Source organism: Stenella coeruleoalba (genome assembly GCF_951394435.1).
Source record: "Stenella coeruleoalba genome assembly, chromosome: 7".
NCBI lineage: Eukaryota > Metazoa > Chordata > Mammalia > Artiodactyla > Delphinidae > Stenella > Stenella coeruleoalba.
The window spans coordinates 43,375,202-43,391,954 of NC_137153.1; the positions used below are offsets into that span (position 1 = coordinate 43,375,202).

At 40.7% G+C, this 16,753-nt stretch overlaps 1 protein-coding gene across 13 annotated transcripts in view; it reads left to right on the forward strand.

Moving 5' to 3' along the window:
- Positions 1-16,753, forward strand: part of APTX (aprataxin) — a 141,634-nt gene that overhangs the window by 106,983 nt on the left and 17,898 nt on the right. For 8 of the 13 annotated variants that reach the window (XM_079927927.1, XM_079927914.1, XM_079927924.1 and 5 more), the window contains one exon: positions 5,293-5,339. Coding sequence is in view for 1 of the 13 variants with exons in the window: in XM_079927915.1 (XP_079784041.1) it covers positions 5,293-5,364 (72 nt within the window). In the remaining 12 variants the exon portion in view is untranslated. Of the gene's footprint in view, positions 1-5,292; positions 5,365-16,753 lie in introns of those variants that run through there. The other 5 variants (XM_079927915.1, XM_079927922.1, XM_079927925.1 and 2 more) reach the window with 1 other exon arrangement.

Sequence of the window (16,753 nt, forward strand, 5' to 3'; positions counted from 1 at the left end):
AGGGTTTGGCATCATTACGAGCCCTTGGGATTCATAAGCTGGTCCCCACAGCTTTTCCCCTTGGTGGCTTCTGAGGGCATCAAGGGTAAAGACTTCATGCCAGATGGTCTCACCTTAGGCTCTGTGAAGGCAGCACTCACAGAACTTTTGAGCCTTTAAAGAATTGCCCATTTTTGATGCTGAGCTTATCGCTTGAATGTAAGCAGTTTAACAGAATTAACAGCAGTATCTTGGATGCAAGATGGTTTTTAACCTGCAATATTTTTAGGATCCTGCCAGTGCATCCCAAGGCTCCTTGAGGCAATTAAAACCATGCTCTTGGCAACATGCAGACTGTTTTGTCAGAGTTAAAATTTTTTTTTAGTGCACTTTCTCATCACATCTGGAAGAGGTTTGACTGGTGCTCAGAGAGATAGCTTCCTAGGGGGGTCCTTTTGAATTCTTGATCTACTGTCTCTGGCACTCCATAGACCATGTTGGTGATGTTGTGGCAGGGCCGCAGGTGCTCCCCAGCACCTTCATTTCTTACAGACCAACGAGGTTTGATTAACTGGGCAAATCCAGCAGCTAGAAGAAACTACGTAAACTGTTAGGCCACAGGGAGCCATCTTAACTAAAAGGTATCTTGTTGACTCGCATGCAGAAATTTAGGCAATGGGAGACTCAGGGCCATTTTAAGTTTTCCGTAAATTCTTTCGGAGGCTTCATCACTTAGACCAAGCATATTAAAGTGCACCCACATCTCAATTAAATCTAAAGTTTTCCATAAAAATGGTGAAAACATTTTTGTAATTTTGCTTTTAAAATTATTTGCCTATGAATGCCTTATTAAATTTACAGTTGCTTTTGTCTTATTATTGTGCCTACTCAGGAAATCTTAAGGAAATCTTAAGGAAAACAAGAGAACCTAATTCACAGAAATTATTCTTACATGTAATGAAATTTTTTATGAACAATAAATTGATCAATTAAAGAAGGTGACATAATGTTACATTTTGCAGGCAGTTAATTAAATGCTTATTAATTTCAGTTTTCTTTTGTGTACCTTGGAGCCAATTCAATTTTTTCTCCCATTGCCCACTGGAAAACTTGTGGGCCCCAAGCACTGAGCTTTTTGGGCCTAATGGGTAAAACAGCCCTCAGGGATTTGACTCTGATGTTTGGCTCAGGAATAAAGATTTAAAGGTTACAGGATCACTGTTTCAAACGTTAAAGGTCTTTCATGTCACGGAGGAATAAGACAAACACTGTGGTCCTCCACAGGACTGGAGCGGAGAATTCTCCAGAAGAACATATCAAAGAGGCTGTCCTAGGAGATATGACCTGGAAGCATTTAGTGGGAGATGGAGGGATTTTTCATGAGGCTGCGAGGTTGGAGAGGACCAAGGATTTAGAGTTAGAAGATCCAAGTTCCAGTCCTCGTGCCAATCATTACTTATGAGACTTTGAGCAAGTCACTTAATCTTTGTATTTTTTTCCTCATCTTATAAAATGGAGATATGTCCCTGCTTCCCTTATCACACAGGGTTGCTGAAGATCAAAGTGGGATAACTTCAAACTCAAGGTGATAAGTTCTACACAAATGTTAAGCCCCATTCAACCGTTAGAGTTACAAATCCTATTCTAGGATACTAGGGGAATGCCTGTTAGGCTTATGATAGAGTCAAGGCTCTATAAAGGCAACCTAGTATGGACTGTGTGTTTTAGAAATAAAGAATTAGAACAGGATGAGAGCTGAAAGAGATGTTGGAGACTGAGTCCCAAGCTCTTATTTTATACATAGAGAAATGATGTGTAACATAATTGAGTGACTTACAAAATGATTTCTATTTATTTATACCCTGCCTTGTTTCATAAAGGATTTCAAGTGGATTGTTAGAATAGGTACAATGAAATAGGGAAATCTCAAGTAAAAATGAAGTTGTGATGGAGAATAAGTTAAAGTATAATGGCCAAGTAAAAGGCAGAGGGGAGTTACAGTGACAATATATAACTTTTTTTTTTTTTTTTTTGCCGTACGCGGGCCTCTCACTGTTGTGGCCTCTCCCGCTGCGGGGCACAGGCTCCGGACGCACAGGCTCAGCGGCCACGGCTCACGGGCCCAGCCGCTCTGCGGCATGTGGGATCTTCCCAGACCGGGGCACGAACCCGCATCCCCTGCATCGGCAGGCGGACTCTCAACCACTGCGCCACCAGGGAAGCCCGACAATATATAACTTTTATAGAGTCAATTAAAAATGAACAATAACTTTGGCTTTGAGCTTCCCGGTTAGCCAAAGCAAAACTAGAAACCAAGCTAGTGATAGAACCATCATCAGAACCCAGTCTTAGACCAGTCTGCTTTTTGCTCCATTTAAAAATTTCTTGTTATTGAATTTACTGTTTTTGGTCTTAAATTTTGTTTGTTTGTTTGTTTTGTTTAGCATTCTTTTTCTTTCTCTCCATTGGTTCAGTTTGTGGGGATGGCTTTTGTGAGGAGAGTGAGAGCTGTTCCATGTGCTCAGTTGACTGGGGAAGGTCCACTTCCTACAGATGCCTGGGTGACGATTGCCTTTCCAATCTGTTTGGTCCCTACTGCCTCCGCCTTGACCAATCTGGGATGATTGAATCAACATCTCATGCTGAATTTTCCCGAGCTATTTCTTTCTTATGTTTATTATTCTGTGTTAGGATCTGACATCTTTTTAGAGTTCTCTGCTGTCAAAAGTCTTTGAAATTATATTATCCATCCCTGTTACTTTACAAATGAGGTCCAGAGCTGTTAAGTGACTTGCCCAAGGTTACACAGCAGCAAATGACCTTTACTGAGCACCTACATTTGTCCTTATTTAATTCTTACTACAAATCTTGATAATTAAATATTATTATCCCTTTTTACAGTTGAGGAAAATGAGGCACAAAAAGGTGAAGTGCTTTGCCCAAGGTTACAAGTGAGAGAACTGGGACTTGAACCCATTCTGTCTAGGTCCAAAGTCCATTTCTTTGCACAACCTTCCACTCAGTGCCACCTCTTAAGATGCTGACAGACCACTGCTCTGGGCTCTGAGTCTAGTGCTCTTCCCACTTCACTTTAAAGATAGTCTCGGGCCCTAACTCCTTCGGGCTGGAGAGGTGTGCAAGATTAGTCCCAGAGTTTGGAAAGGTCCACAAATCAGTGTCTGGCTCTGCTTTTTGGGGATTATTTTTTTGGCCAGTGGAGTCAGTCTCTATAGACAATTCTGATTTTCAAATGGATCCTTTGGTTGTCTAAAGCAAATGGTTTATATCCACGGTTTTCAGCCATTTTATTAAGATGTACTGTGTGGGGCAATGAGTTTTCACGTGCCAGTAATTTATAATAGTTAAAGTAATCTGGGGCTGGTACACCTGGGGATTACGGAATTGGCAGCTGGGACCTCTCCCAGAGCCTCATTGATGGGAATAGGGCATGCAGCACATTCTGCATTGATGCCATTGTAGCTAAATGGTCTCAATCCTATCTCTGCATCAAGCAGTAAACTTTTTTTTTGTACTTAAACAGTGTTTAGTTACTTACTGATTTATATACCACCATGTTCCACAAATAATATAAAGCAACTCAATTATGACATTTATATAGTTCTTTACATTTAATGTATTTTAGCAGTTCCATTCAGTTCTAACAAGAAGTTTCTGAGACCAGCGTTAACAGCCCATTTTTATTGTCAAGCAGTGAATTTTAGTAAGCATATCCTGCCACACTGTGTATAGAACTCTACTTTTTATTCTTATTTTACAAAAGGCAGAGTTGTGATGTCAAAGAGCTTAATGTCTAATAGAGGAGCGCTAACTATGTTAAAAGAATAAAACACACACACACACACACACACACACACACACACAAAACCATATCAATGATTGCCAGCTAATCTGGCTTGAATCTTTGTTGACACTTGTTATCATGCAGATTGGGAGGGAAAATCATCTTGTAGTCCAGTCCAACATGGAGTCCCATTCAATGAATAACAGTCCAGCAAATAATAATTATAAATAAATTAAGCATTCTTGCTATCTCTCCTGGAAATGCCATAGCAGGGCATCTTAAAAATTCTATTTTTTCTACCTCAAAGTATCTCCCCAACATAGTAGCTGCTCCAAAGTCCCTCTCTCCACTATAGCAGCTCCTCTGCAAATCTTTACTCAATTGAACTCAAATAACTCGCTTATCTTTTAACTCTTCCTTCTTTGCTCAGCTCTTCACGTAGGTCAGTGTAGCCTTTTTGGTGATTTTAATTTCCTTCTTCCCCCATTATCTTGGTCCCACACAGTACAGAAAGATCTAGGAGCTGATCTGGAAGTTAACTTCCTCTTTATATAGGGATGGGGAGTGGTTTGGGGAAGACGTGGGAAACTCATGCATTTTTTTGGTTCCCTATCAAATCAACTTTAAGTGCATTCACTGTAGTAAATTCAAAATCTCAAATTCTTATTAGCTCATGCTCTAATATATGGGCTCCTCTCCTGTCACTTGGTGTGTATCTAGAAAATTAACAAAGTACATCTAAACATTATTCTAGAAACTTTTATTAGAAAGGCCCAGTTACACCCAAAACTTATATCGTATATTCTGAAACTAAAAGTCAATGGTTTGGCATTTTCTATTGTTTTGGATTGTTGATGCTAATGTTTTCCTGCCTGGGATGGATAATAAAGCTTATTGACTCTGGGTTGGAGGCAAAGTGTATGCGGTGTGTGTGAGAGAGAAATAGCTCCTTGGAGCCTTTAGTAAGAGAATGGAGAGGAGTTCACAAGATTGCTGAAGAATGATTCTAGAGAAGCAGGGGCAGGGTGGGGAGGAAGAGTACCAATAGCTTTTGGATGGCTAGAAAACCAAGTATTTTCTTTTTTTTTATTTTGAAGCTGAAGTGTACAGTGTATCAAAATTAAGGATTTTAACAAATCTAAAAGTCATGTGACATTTAAAAATTGTTTTTAATTCTCAAATATTTGGCTTTTCATTTATATGTCTTTCTTTGTTTTGTTTTTTTAAAAAATTTTTATTGGAGTATAGTTGATTTAAAATGTTGTGTTAGGGAACTCTTCTCAATACTCTGTAATGACCTGTATGTCTTTTTAACTGAAATCCTTGTTAAACCCATTGCAATTGACTTTGCTAATGAGCACCATCATCTTATTGGTAGTCTCACTGTTGCTAGCGATGAATAATTAAGTACTGATTTTGTGCTGAATGCTATTGTTTTGATTAATTTTTACTGTAAAATATTTAAATCATATTTCAGTCTTTGTTTTTATTTTCTTTCTTTCTTTCTTTAGTGGTTTCAGTATCAGATACAAAAGATGTTTGGGATGAAAGTTGGATGGTACGTTTCACTCATATCGAAAAAGGTTTGTAAATGACCAGAATCAGAATTTTATTCCCGAGCCCCTCATAACCCATGTTCCCAAATGTGGACTCAAAATTACATGAGATTAGAGGATCTCTGTCTTTGGTCCTGACACTCTAGTGCCTGTGGTTCTTAGGCCAAACTCACATGAGGCTTCTGGAGAATACCACCAAGATGTAGAGAAAGATAAGAGTTGGGCCAGTGTATACTGAGTGCACCTGCTGAGAAATGCTGACTGATGGCAAAGATGAGTGAGAGATAGCCCTTATGCCACATTTCTAACTTTTGCAAGGACATTGTTGAAGGTTATAGATCTTGTTCTCTCTCTCTCTCTCTCTCTCTCTCTTTTTATAGTAACACACTAAAAAATGGGAGAAAGGAACAAAAGATCAAATCTCCCTTTGGAGGTTGATGAAAATTGTCAGATTAGATGGGCTCTTTGGGAATCATTACTTCTTATAATGCTCTGCATACACCCAGAGAACACAGGAAATCACATGTCAAGGTCACTCTGCTCAGCAGAAAATTTCCTTAATGCTGAATGCAAACACGTCTTTGACTATCAGCCCACCTCATTAGGACTGTGCATTCTAGCTCTACTTTTCCTACTTATTCTGCCAGCTGTGGAGCCTCAGTTCAAAGGCCCCAGTGCTTTTGACAGTAATGGTGATGGTTGATACTTTTCTGTTGAAATTCTGTCGGTTTAAGCATCCAACCAGGTTCAAGGTTGTTACCTCCCAGATTAGAGCCCACCCTGCCCTCCACTGCGCCCCCAGAAGGCAGACTAGTTTTCCCCTTGGGATCATGGAAACCTGTTGTACTTAGAAAACCAACAGTGACGGCTCTGCCGTTTCAGTCAGAAATTCTGTCTTGATGCTCAGAATGATCATGTCCCCTAGTTATGGTTTGGAACTATAATCAGGCTTGCAGCCAAGTTTGAAGAAAAACAGTGCCCCCAATTCATTGCAAAACAGTGAGTGATTGGCATGCCTCTAGGAAATAAGCCAGGCAAATTCTTACCAAGGAAAGTCATTAGTAAGTTCCAGGTTATTTTACTTGCTACTCTTACGGAAAAGGAAGGGAACATATATTCATTAGGTGATTACTTTGTGTCAGGTGCTGTGCTAGATGCTTTATGCATGCATTTTAACCCAAAACATAACCCTGTCAGATGGGTATCGTGGGTATCATTGTCTCCTTGTAGAATGAAGAAACTGAGGCTCAGAGAAGTTGTCACTTGGTCAGGAGCTTACAAGTAGTGGAGTTAAAATTCTAACCACCTCTGACCTTAAAGCCTTATTCTCTCTCATGACGTTCTTTCTGAAAAAAAGCAAAAATTACAGAATATACCATTGGTCTCTTCTGTACTGTTTGGTGTCCTTCCATAGCTGTTTGACCATTTAGCCGGGAACTAACTCTTTAGGTATTTACAGTGTGTAGAAGGGATTTGTGCATCTGATAAGGCAGTATATGCCAGTAGTGGTTTATGTGTTATCAATGGGAAATTTTAAAACACTTTAACAGTTGTGTATTTATTTTAATACATATTAGAAAAAAATTAACGAGAATATCAGCTTGTGATTTTAGACAAGTAAATAAAATAAATAAGCTCTTTTACAGAAACATATGAGGTAGACAATAGTGATTCACAGATATTCCAAAAATTGTGATAATACCATGTGACTGATGGTGTTTGGGAATCATCATGATTAGGAATGGACAAATAATGTCAGTGCCTCTCAACTCTGAGAGACATTGAGCCTAATTAGCCTATGGTCACTTCTCAATTATCCGGAGACTCTGTTCAACTCTGTCTTCCACCCAGCCCATTCTTGGGGCACCACATCTCACTGCCACCTCATATAAAATCAGGAATTCAAATTAATTTGAGCCTCAGCCTATCCAAAATCTAATCATGCACATAACTGTAATGCAACAAAAGCAAAAGAAAAGGATTTTTAGTTGGCCCAACTTTTGGGATTCTGAGGATCACAGTTATTATAAATATCCATGTAAATGGCATCTCTTTTTACTTTTTACCTCTGTTTACTTTTAAATTGTTTTAGACAGTGGTAGCAAGTAGGCAAATTATTTGAACCTAGGTTCTAGACTCAGCCAGGTGTGTGACCCTGGGGGCCTTGTTCTCAAAGGTGCTTTCCCTCTCTAGTGCTGTAGTGAACAACAAGCCATAGGTGACAAGTCCTTCAGCACCTGCAGAGGAGGGTGACTGACAAAGAAGAACAGATGGGTCATGTTTTTCTGGGGACACCTGCTGGCTTTAAGGGTCCGGGGCTTAGCACGGGCTGGGCTCTGTTCAAGTTCCTTTGCTCTGTCAAGCAGGTGCAGGTGGCAGCAGGGGCAGGGGAGCCTAGGGATCCAGGTATGATGCCAGTAGGTGGCTGAGGTAAAGCCTAGATGACAGATGGTAGAGTCTGAGCCCAGAGACCCCCAGAGTCCACATCAGTCAGAAGCCTGCCCTGCTTGCTTCTCAGGAAGGAGTGAATGGTATCTAGAGACCCTGGTCTACTCTGAATGGCTGTATAACTGCTTAGCTATGGAAGGTGGCCTCATTCTTTCTCTGCTTTTGTCTCTTGGTTAAGAGCTCAGAATATGAGTCACATGGGCCCAGAGTAAATTATTTACTAGTTGTGTGACCTTAGGCAAGTGTGACCTTACTTGCTATCAGCTTCAGTCTCCTCAGCTGTAAAATGAATATACTAATAGTACCGCCTTATAGGGTTGTTGTGAGGATTAAATGAGATAATACAGATAAAGCACAGTGACTGGCTTAATCAGTGTTCTTTATTATTGTTATTATTAAGTGATAATACTTACGTGGGATTAAGTCATTCTACCTCCCAGTGAACTGGACTTATAGCCAGCTATTTTTTTTTTTTTTTTTTTTTTTTTTTGCGGTACGCGGGCCTCTCACTGCTGTGGCCTCTCCCTTTGCGGAGCACAGGCTCCGGACGCGCAGGCTCAGCGGCCATGGCTCACGGGCACAGCCGCTCCGCAGCATGTGGGATCTTCCCGGACCGGGGCACGAACCCGCGTCCCCTGCATCAGCAGGCGGACTCTCAACCACTGCGCCACCAGGGAAGCCCCAGCTATTTCATTTTAATCAACAGTACTATAACATTATTTGAGTTTAATCACAAGTTAATTTGAGTCCAAGTCCTTGCTCATAATTCTCAAATATTGAGGGAAATTATGATTATTATTATATGGTCAAATTCCCCCCTTCCCACTATTCTCCTCCTTTGCACCATCTCACAGCTCAGGAGTGGACAAGGTCTCCATTACTCTGGGCCGTTCCTCATCTCTTAGAGGACAAAGGCCAGCCTGGCTGATGACTCTCCTCATGCCTCCACATACAAATTAGCCTGCAGGCCCCTTCTTGTTGCCTGCCTGAATCTCCAGGGAACATGGAGGGTTATTCATAGTGTTGGCTCTGACCATGGTGCCTGAGGACATGGATATATTTTTAGTGTCTCCTCCCTAGGGTCTGGCTGAAAAGGTCATGCCTATATTTTATGCCTAATGTCAATTTCTGAATAAATAACTTGTTTCTGTTAATAGGGCCCAAGCAATGTCAGGGTGTGGGATCCCCCTCCCACTTTGGAATGTCATTTTGCTAATGACCTGTAAGGAAGGTGCTTTGTAAAACCCAAAGCAGTTTATAGGAGTTCTTATGAAGGAGAATGAGGGACTGTGTCAAAGACTGCCCTGGAGAAGAGGGTTTGGTGCATTCAGGTAGCTTCAGGGGGCTGAACTAGGGTAGGCTGAACTAGGTAGGCTGAACTACTTACTGAACTAAGTAGATACAGGGAAAGGTTTTGCATTCCATGTTTTCTACTCATCAGAGTGAGTAGAAGTGGAGTCAGGAGTGGAGTGCACCCTGACAAACAATGAGCTTCACTCTTGCATGTATTTAAACAAAATGTGGGAGCAGGAGACTGGATGAGATGGGTTGAGGACCCCTCCACTGCTAAGATTCAGTGATTCTGGAGTGAATGGTGGTGGGAACTATTCTGTATGTTGGGACTGGGCATGGAACAAGGTGGACACCAAAAAATAGGTGCAGGAACCTTGAAAATAAACCTATCTATGGCCACATTTTCCAGGGAATGATTCTGTGTTTCAGTCTCTCCATTAAAAATATGGTTATTGATTTATTTAGGTTACAAAACTTTCTTCCTAAGTCAATTTTGGTAGGTAATATTTTTCTAAAATTATCATTTTTAAATATATTGGCAGTACACAAGGATTCCCTTTTCTCTACATCCTCACCAACCTTGTTATTTCTTGGGTTTTTGATAATAGTTGTTCTAACAGGTGTGAGGTGATACCTCATTGTGGTTTTGATTTGCATTTCACCAATGGCTAGTGTATTTTCGTGCTCTTGTTGGCCATCTGTATGTCTTCTTTGGAAAAATGTCTATTCAGATCTTCTGCCATTTTTTAGTCAGATTTTTTTGATATTGAGTTTTATGAGTTGTTTATATATTTTGAATATTTACCCCTATCAGATACATGATTTGCAAATATTTTCTCTTGTTCAGTTGGTTGTCTCTTCATTTTTGTTGATGGTTTCCTTTGCTGTGCAGTCTCCATGTCTTTCTTAATCAGTGAATTTCATTTGTCTGCTGTAATAGTTAAACTAAATAGGACTAACATACATTTTTCATTCTTCCCCCGATATCAGTAATGATTATCCTAGATTCATCTTGTTTGATCTTAACCAGTCAGATGCCTCTTGGCACATGAGAAAACTGAGGTGGGGTGGTTAAGTGACTTGCCTAAATTGTATACAGGGTAGGTGGCAGAGCCCAGACTTAAACCTTCTGGTTCCTGGTCTAGGGCCCTGTCTGGTAAACCAGAAGCTCCTACTGTGGGCATTGAGAAAGCTGTGAAAACCAGGGCTCTTGGCTGAGCAGGAGTGACACACAAGCCCAGAAGGCCACCTCCTGCAGGCGTAAGTCCTTCCTGTCAGGTAAAGCCCTGCACGTGGTAGGTGCTCATCAGACGTTCATTGACTTGAACAAAGCAATCCTGTCAGTGCTGGCACCTGCTGCATGCTCTGAGGCCTCCTGCCTTTACCTCCATTCTGGGCTTGAATGCAGATGAATCTTTCTGAGGATGCTTCCTACAAACAAGTATTGAGCCCAACAGGAGCTGCAGGTTATCCAGGTTGAGTCATTAGTAGATGACAAGCTGCCCCCCTCCTGCCATAGCCTGGCAGCATCCCTGGTGTGGGAGCATTCAGTCTCTTTCTGTGATTAACTGACTGTAGCTTAGCTGTGATCAGCAGAGCTCCCAGTCCAGGAGGTGGCTGGGCTCCAAATCCAGCTCCTTGAAAGTTCCTAACTGGGCTCCACCCGTCAGGAGGTAATGAAGAGAGACTTATTGGTATTTTTGAAGTGCAACTTTATACTTTTTGATAACTAGTTAGTAGCATATTGGAGCTCTCTCATTTTGCAGCCCAGTCGCAGGAGGCTTATGAAAGATATTTATAACTTTCCTAACTGTGATCTTACTCCTTACTTATTGCCAAGTAGTCCTCATCTGTTTTCGTCTATGAATCAACAAGTGTGTGTTCAGTGTGGGGCAGGGGCACGATCCCATTATTGTTCTAAGTGTGAGTTGCAGCCAGTGGGCTCCCTGGGGCACTATTCAAGCCAGAGGCAAGACCCTGGTTTCCTAGGCAGAAACTGTAGCCTTGGAGAATTGTCTGTTATCTTTTCTCTCCACTCAGCATAGTTGATGTCCTCTTACTTTTTCTGGGTGAGCCCTTAGACTAGAAATAATAAGGAAATGCAGACTATTCATATTATCGGTGGTATTAATAACTAGTATTTGTTAGGGATCTACTTTGTGCCAGCTATTATGCAAGATGTTTTATATGTATTATCCTTAATTCTTGAACCCTACAAGGTCAGTTTTATTTTCTCAACATTATCTGCAAGGAAACCGAGGCACAGAACTGTTGAATAAACTTTCCCGGAGCTTTCAAGTAGAGTAAAGTGGAGTCTAAAGGAGTCTAAAGGAGTCTAATCTAAAGGGTTAGAACCCAAGTCTTTTGGATTCTAAGCACATTCCTATTAAGCCAGGCTTTTCTCAGTGCTGATTAAAAGTAGTACAAATTTAACTTAATAAATGTCTGGATTTCTGGGTCACATGGTGGTAGATTACTCAGTAGAGTACCTGGTATGCTTCCTTCCAACTTCCCAATAACAATTATAATGGTTTTATGGCATCTGTTGTATCTTTACCCAGCTTCAAGAAAATACCTAAAAAACAAAGAAAAGGATAAATACTCAAAACTCAAATTGACAGTTTTTAGTATGATTTGAATCTGCTATAGAGACTATTGTATATGGTCAATATTCTGTCAAGTATTGGGGAGGAAGTCTATTCAACTAAAAATATTCTCTTACCCCAACACAAGGCAGTCAAGTTTTTATATTGAAATCATTCACCTAAAAGGTACTTCTGACAAACTTTTCCCTTCAGATTTCTAAGTAATTTTAAGATTGTCTGATTCAAGCATCACAGGCATTGTGATTAAGTAGTGCTATTTCTCAGAAAGCCCAGCCCTTATCATAACATCCAATCCATTCTAACAGGTCTAGTATAGGTTTAGCTAGAACAGGTTTTGCTAAATCCTGCTTGACATGAAAGTAGCTTCTGAAAATATGATTTCCAAAAATTGTAGGAACAGTGAAGTTGGGTTGACAAAAACCATTCGTGGACTACCTTTGCTTCACTGCATATAAAAGCTGGGCTGCTTGCCTGAGAATGAGAAGGGGAGAGGGGAGAAGATAACTTGTTGTTTCCCCATTACCTGCTCCCTGCCTCAGAAGCCTCAGGGCCATGCTAACAAAATGATTCTCAATTTCATTTGAAAAAAATTGATAAATGAGAATGTTCAGGGACTTAAAAAAATAGTACCAAGGGGGAGTATTTTCACTTTTAGATATTAGAAAATAATAGAAAATTAAAGTAATTAAAAGAGTGTTGCTGAAAAAAGTCCTGGGCAAATAGATTTGGAGTAGAATAGATAAGTTTGAAATGGACGAAAGGATATATATGAAATAAATGCATGACAGAACTCAAATATCAGTGAAGCAAGTGTAGGGGAGCAAAATTTGCCACCTCGAAATATTTCTTTGGCATGCGGATTATTTTAAGCTGAAAACAATCAAGGCCCAAAAGACTCAGAGAAAACGTTTAACTTTCCCCCTCATTGCCTGAAAGAATGTAGATAGAGGACCTGTTCCAGGAAAGGAGCTATCCACCATAGGTAGCTATGGTATGAGCTAGGTGTGTGGACAGGGAAGAACTTAGCAAAGTCTGTTTGTTAATATTCCTTTCTGTGTTCCATTGTCTCTGCATTGCCCACCAAACATTCATTTACCAAAGATTTGCTTTTCCATCACTGTGTAAACTGCCTTCCTTCTCTTTGAAGTCCCAAACTACCACCCGCTGAAGATGGTATTTAAGGTGAGGGTTTTGGCCATTTTGGCGAGTTACTCAGTTCTCCTGGGTCTCTTCCATCTATACATGTTATTAAACTTTTGTTTGATTTTCTCCTGTTAAACTGCCTCATGTCGATTTAATTCTTAGACCAGCCAAAAGAATTTAGAAGGGTAGAGGAAAATTCATTCCTCAAGCAGAGGGGAAGATTATTCAATCAGTTGTGCTGGAACAATAGATTAGTTGTGTGGGTAAAATCAAATTTTATCCTCACCTCACTCTGTTTCCTAACTTAATTCTAGATGGTTTAAATAATCCATTGTAAAAAATGAAAGCGAAATAAATTTTTAGAAAGGAGTTTACAAGCTTTGGATAAACTCAAAAAGCAATGGATAAACTTGAAAAGAAAATATTGATAGATTTGTCTGCATTAAAAGATGAAAATATCTTATGCATTTGATCCTTCTAGGAATATCCAATTAGATTAATAAGTATTAAAGTGCTTTGCACACTGCAAAGTGGAATAATTTAAATATATTTGGAGTAACTGATAGGAGGATATAATCTATTTATTTGGTGATCCCAATTCAAATTCTGCCTTTATCCCGATTTTCACGTGCGCATGCTAGGTTCATGTTCATTAGAGCTGTTTTGTTTTAATAAAACATAACTGGTAATTTACTCCCTACCAAGTTTTCACAGCAAATGTATCCATCACTTTTTTGAGAATGAAAGTATCATCTAATATATATTAATCTATTCTTTTAAATATTTCCTACTTGAGGAACACAGAAATGCTTTGGCATAGATCCTTAGGACTTGGAATTGTAGTAAAACTAATGGGTCTCTGGGTTGTTGGAGAAGCTTTAAGGTTAGGGAGGGAGTTGTGCAGAGTGGAGATAGAGCAGAACCACAGAACCAGGGAAAGGGACTAGGCTAAGTCATATTTTGTTTCTTTTTTTTTAATTAAAAAATTTATTAATTTAATTTATTTATTTAGCTGTGCCAGGTCTTTTTTTTTTTTTTGCGGTACGTGGGTCCCTCACTGTTGTGGCCTCTCCTGTTGCGGAGCACAGGCTCCGGACGCGCAGGCTCAGCAGCCATGGCTCACGGGCCCAACCGCTCTGCGGCATGTGGGATCTTCGCGGACCAGGGCACGAACCTGTGTGCCCTGCATCGGCAGGCGGACTCTCAACCACTGGGCCACCAGGGAAGCCCTGTGCCAGGTCTTAGTTACCTCACGTGAGATCTTCGTTGCGGCACGCAGGCTCTTTTAGTTGCAGCGTGTAAGATCTAATTCCCTGACCAGGGATTGAACCTGGGCCTCCTGCATTGGGAGCGCAGAGTCCCAGCCACTGGACCACCAGGGAAGTCTCTAAGTTGTATTTTCTTAGGGAAAACAGCATGGGCATTGGAACAGGCAGATATGGATTGAATCTTGACTTCTCAGTCGCTAACGGACATCTCTGGGCAAGTTACTTTACTTCTGTTCTGTTCAAAGAAAATCATAATAGTGCCTACCCTGGCTGGGTTCTTATTAGGACTAACCATTACCCAAGAGGAATGTGTAAAGCAAGGAGTCAGTGCCCTGTGTAGTTCTCTTCTCTTTCCCTGCCTTTCTTTCTTGGACTTTCTTTAGCCATTCAGCCCTCTCTATCTAATTTATTCAACAAACTTACACTGAAATCTTACTCTGTACTTGACTTCTGGAAGGTACAGGGACTACAAACAAGAAAAAAGACATGGTAGTTCCTATTCTCGCAGTATCTGGAGACCTGGATATAAGACCCATATACCAAAATAAGGCATTAAGAGAGGTTTATACAATTCTGTGCAAGCTCTGAGAAGGCAGTGCCTGGGGAAGCTGGGAAAACAATCTAGGAAATATTATGAAATTTTGTACTAAAGTGGTAATCCCCACCTCTGCCTCCTCATCTCTTATTCCTCTCAGAGGCTCGAAACTAACAACGGGGACCCAGAGGCAAGGTTTTCAGGAAGAAGGACTACAGCATGTTAATATAGTTGGTACTGCTCCGAATTCCTAAGCCCGCCCCACCCCCCATCAAAGAATGTGTCTTCTACATTCTTGAGCAAATTGATGTGCCCATCAAACCAGCTTGTCTTGGGAGGACACTGCTCAGCTTTACCCATGGATGAGGAAGGAACACAGTTCTGACCTCACACAAATAAGAGTCTAAGTGGCATTTCTTAATACAGTGATGGTAGGACTGTGGCCATAGGAAGATCAAGAAGAAGACATTCACTTTCTCCAAGGTGATCCATAGGGAAGTGAAGCAAGTAAGGTAAGCAGAAACATGGGGCTGGCGGCCTTGAGGAATGACCCCTGTTGGGAAACCTGAGCTGCACAATGGTTGTCCGCTGTTAATAGGTGACCCTTTATCCTATGAAGTGGATTAAGAGTCTTAATCTTGGAGAATAAACCTTTGTTTTTGAACCTCTGCTTCTTGGGTTATCGTTTCTCCATTGCTGTTGTTTTCAGGGCTGTAATTTTGCAGAGCTACAGACTTTCTGTGGAGGTGCCTCTTGCATTGTCGGACAACTCTAAGTTTACATATCTTCCTTATCCAGAATGCCAGTGGGTCTTCCACCCATTGGTCCTTATGCTGAGTCTGATCTGTCCTCAGCTGCCATGTCACCCACGGAATGCTTTCTATGCATCATTTCTACTCCTTATCTCCAACTACTTACCTCATTTGATGGGTAGGTATTATTACTTGATTTTGCAGAGGAAGAAATTGGGATTCAGAGAGGTTTATCAACTTGCTTGAGGTCACAGAGCCAATAAGGGGCCCAGCCAGAATTTATGCTCTTCTCTGACTGACTCAGTAGCCTATAGTTTTATCACTACACTATGCTATTTAAAAAATAACTTTTTTCCTTATTGTGGTAAAATACATACAGAATAATATTTACCATTTTAACCTTTTTAAAGTGTGCAGTTCGGTGGCATTAAGTACATTCAAATTGTGCAGTCATCAGCTATCTAATTTTTAAGCATTTAAAGACAGCAGGGACATCCAAGTCTGTTGGTAGTGGGCCACAAGAGCTTTAATTAAGATAATTAATATACATTTGTGTGGGCCAGTGAATTTCCAGTTGGTAACAATGGCTTGATGAACAATTATTTGGATGTGACTCACATGCTCATCTGAATTTGGGAGCTTTATTTACATTTATTATCTTCTGTCAGGAACATCATAGTCTTCCAACTTCAGGAAATTAAGCAAGAATATCTCACTATTATGTTGTTAATTATGTTCAGCTTTAATTATAATTGCTAATTGATTCCAGCGTACTGCTTAACATCTGGGTGCAGCAGGCATACCGTAGTAGCGGAAGGCAGGTAAACACACCAGAGAGCTCATATGGGCTACCTATTAGATAAATTAGTGGTGCTGAAGACTCGGGTGGTCCACTTTGGGGGCAGCAGCATGCTAGGTTTCTGGGAAGGATGGGTATCAGGACTTCCTTACGTTTTCTCTAAACCAGGCTGAACATTCTTGTCTTTCCTCATAAAACTCAGGTTCCAAAGCCCTTTATTGAGTGCACTGCTCTCCAGCCTGTTGACTAACATTTCTTTCTAAGTGTGGCATCTGGAGTGGGACCCACCACTGTCACCATGATCCTGCCAGAACAGAACACACCTCCCTAATTTTGGACAGCATTCCTCCACCAACACCACCCTAGATAGCATCAGCCTCTTGTCACTGCCTTCATGTTACTGGCTCGTATTGAACTTGTAGTAAGTTCAAACTCAACATCTTCTTCATATATATTACTGTGGCACTAGACGTTGCTACTTATGTCTTTGCAAATTGGCCTTTTGGACTCAAGGGTAAGATTCTGTCTCTATCAAGGATGGGAAATATGTGCAATGCCCATGCCCATGGACC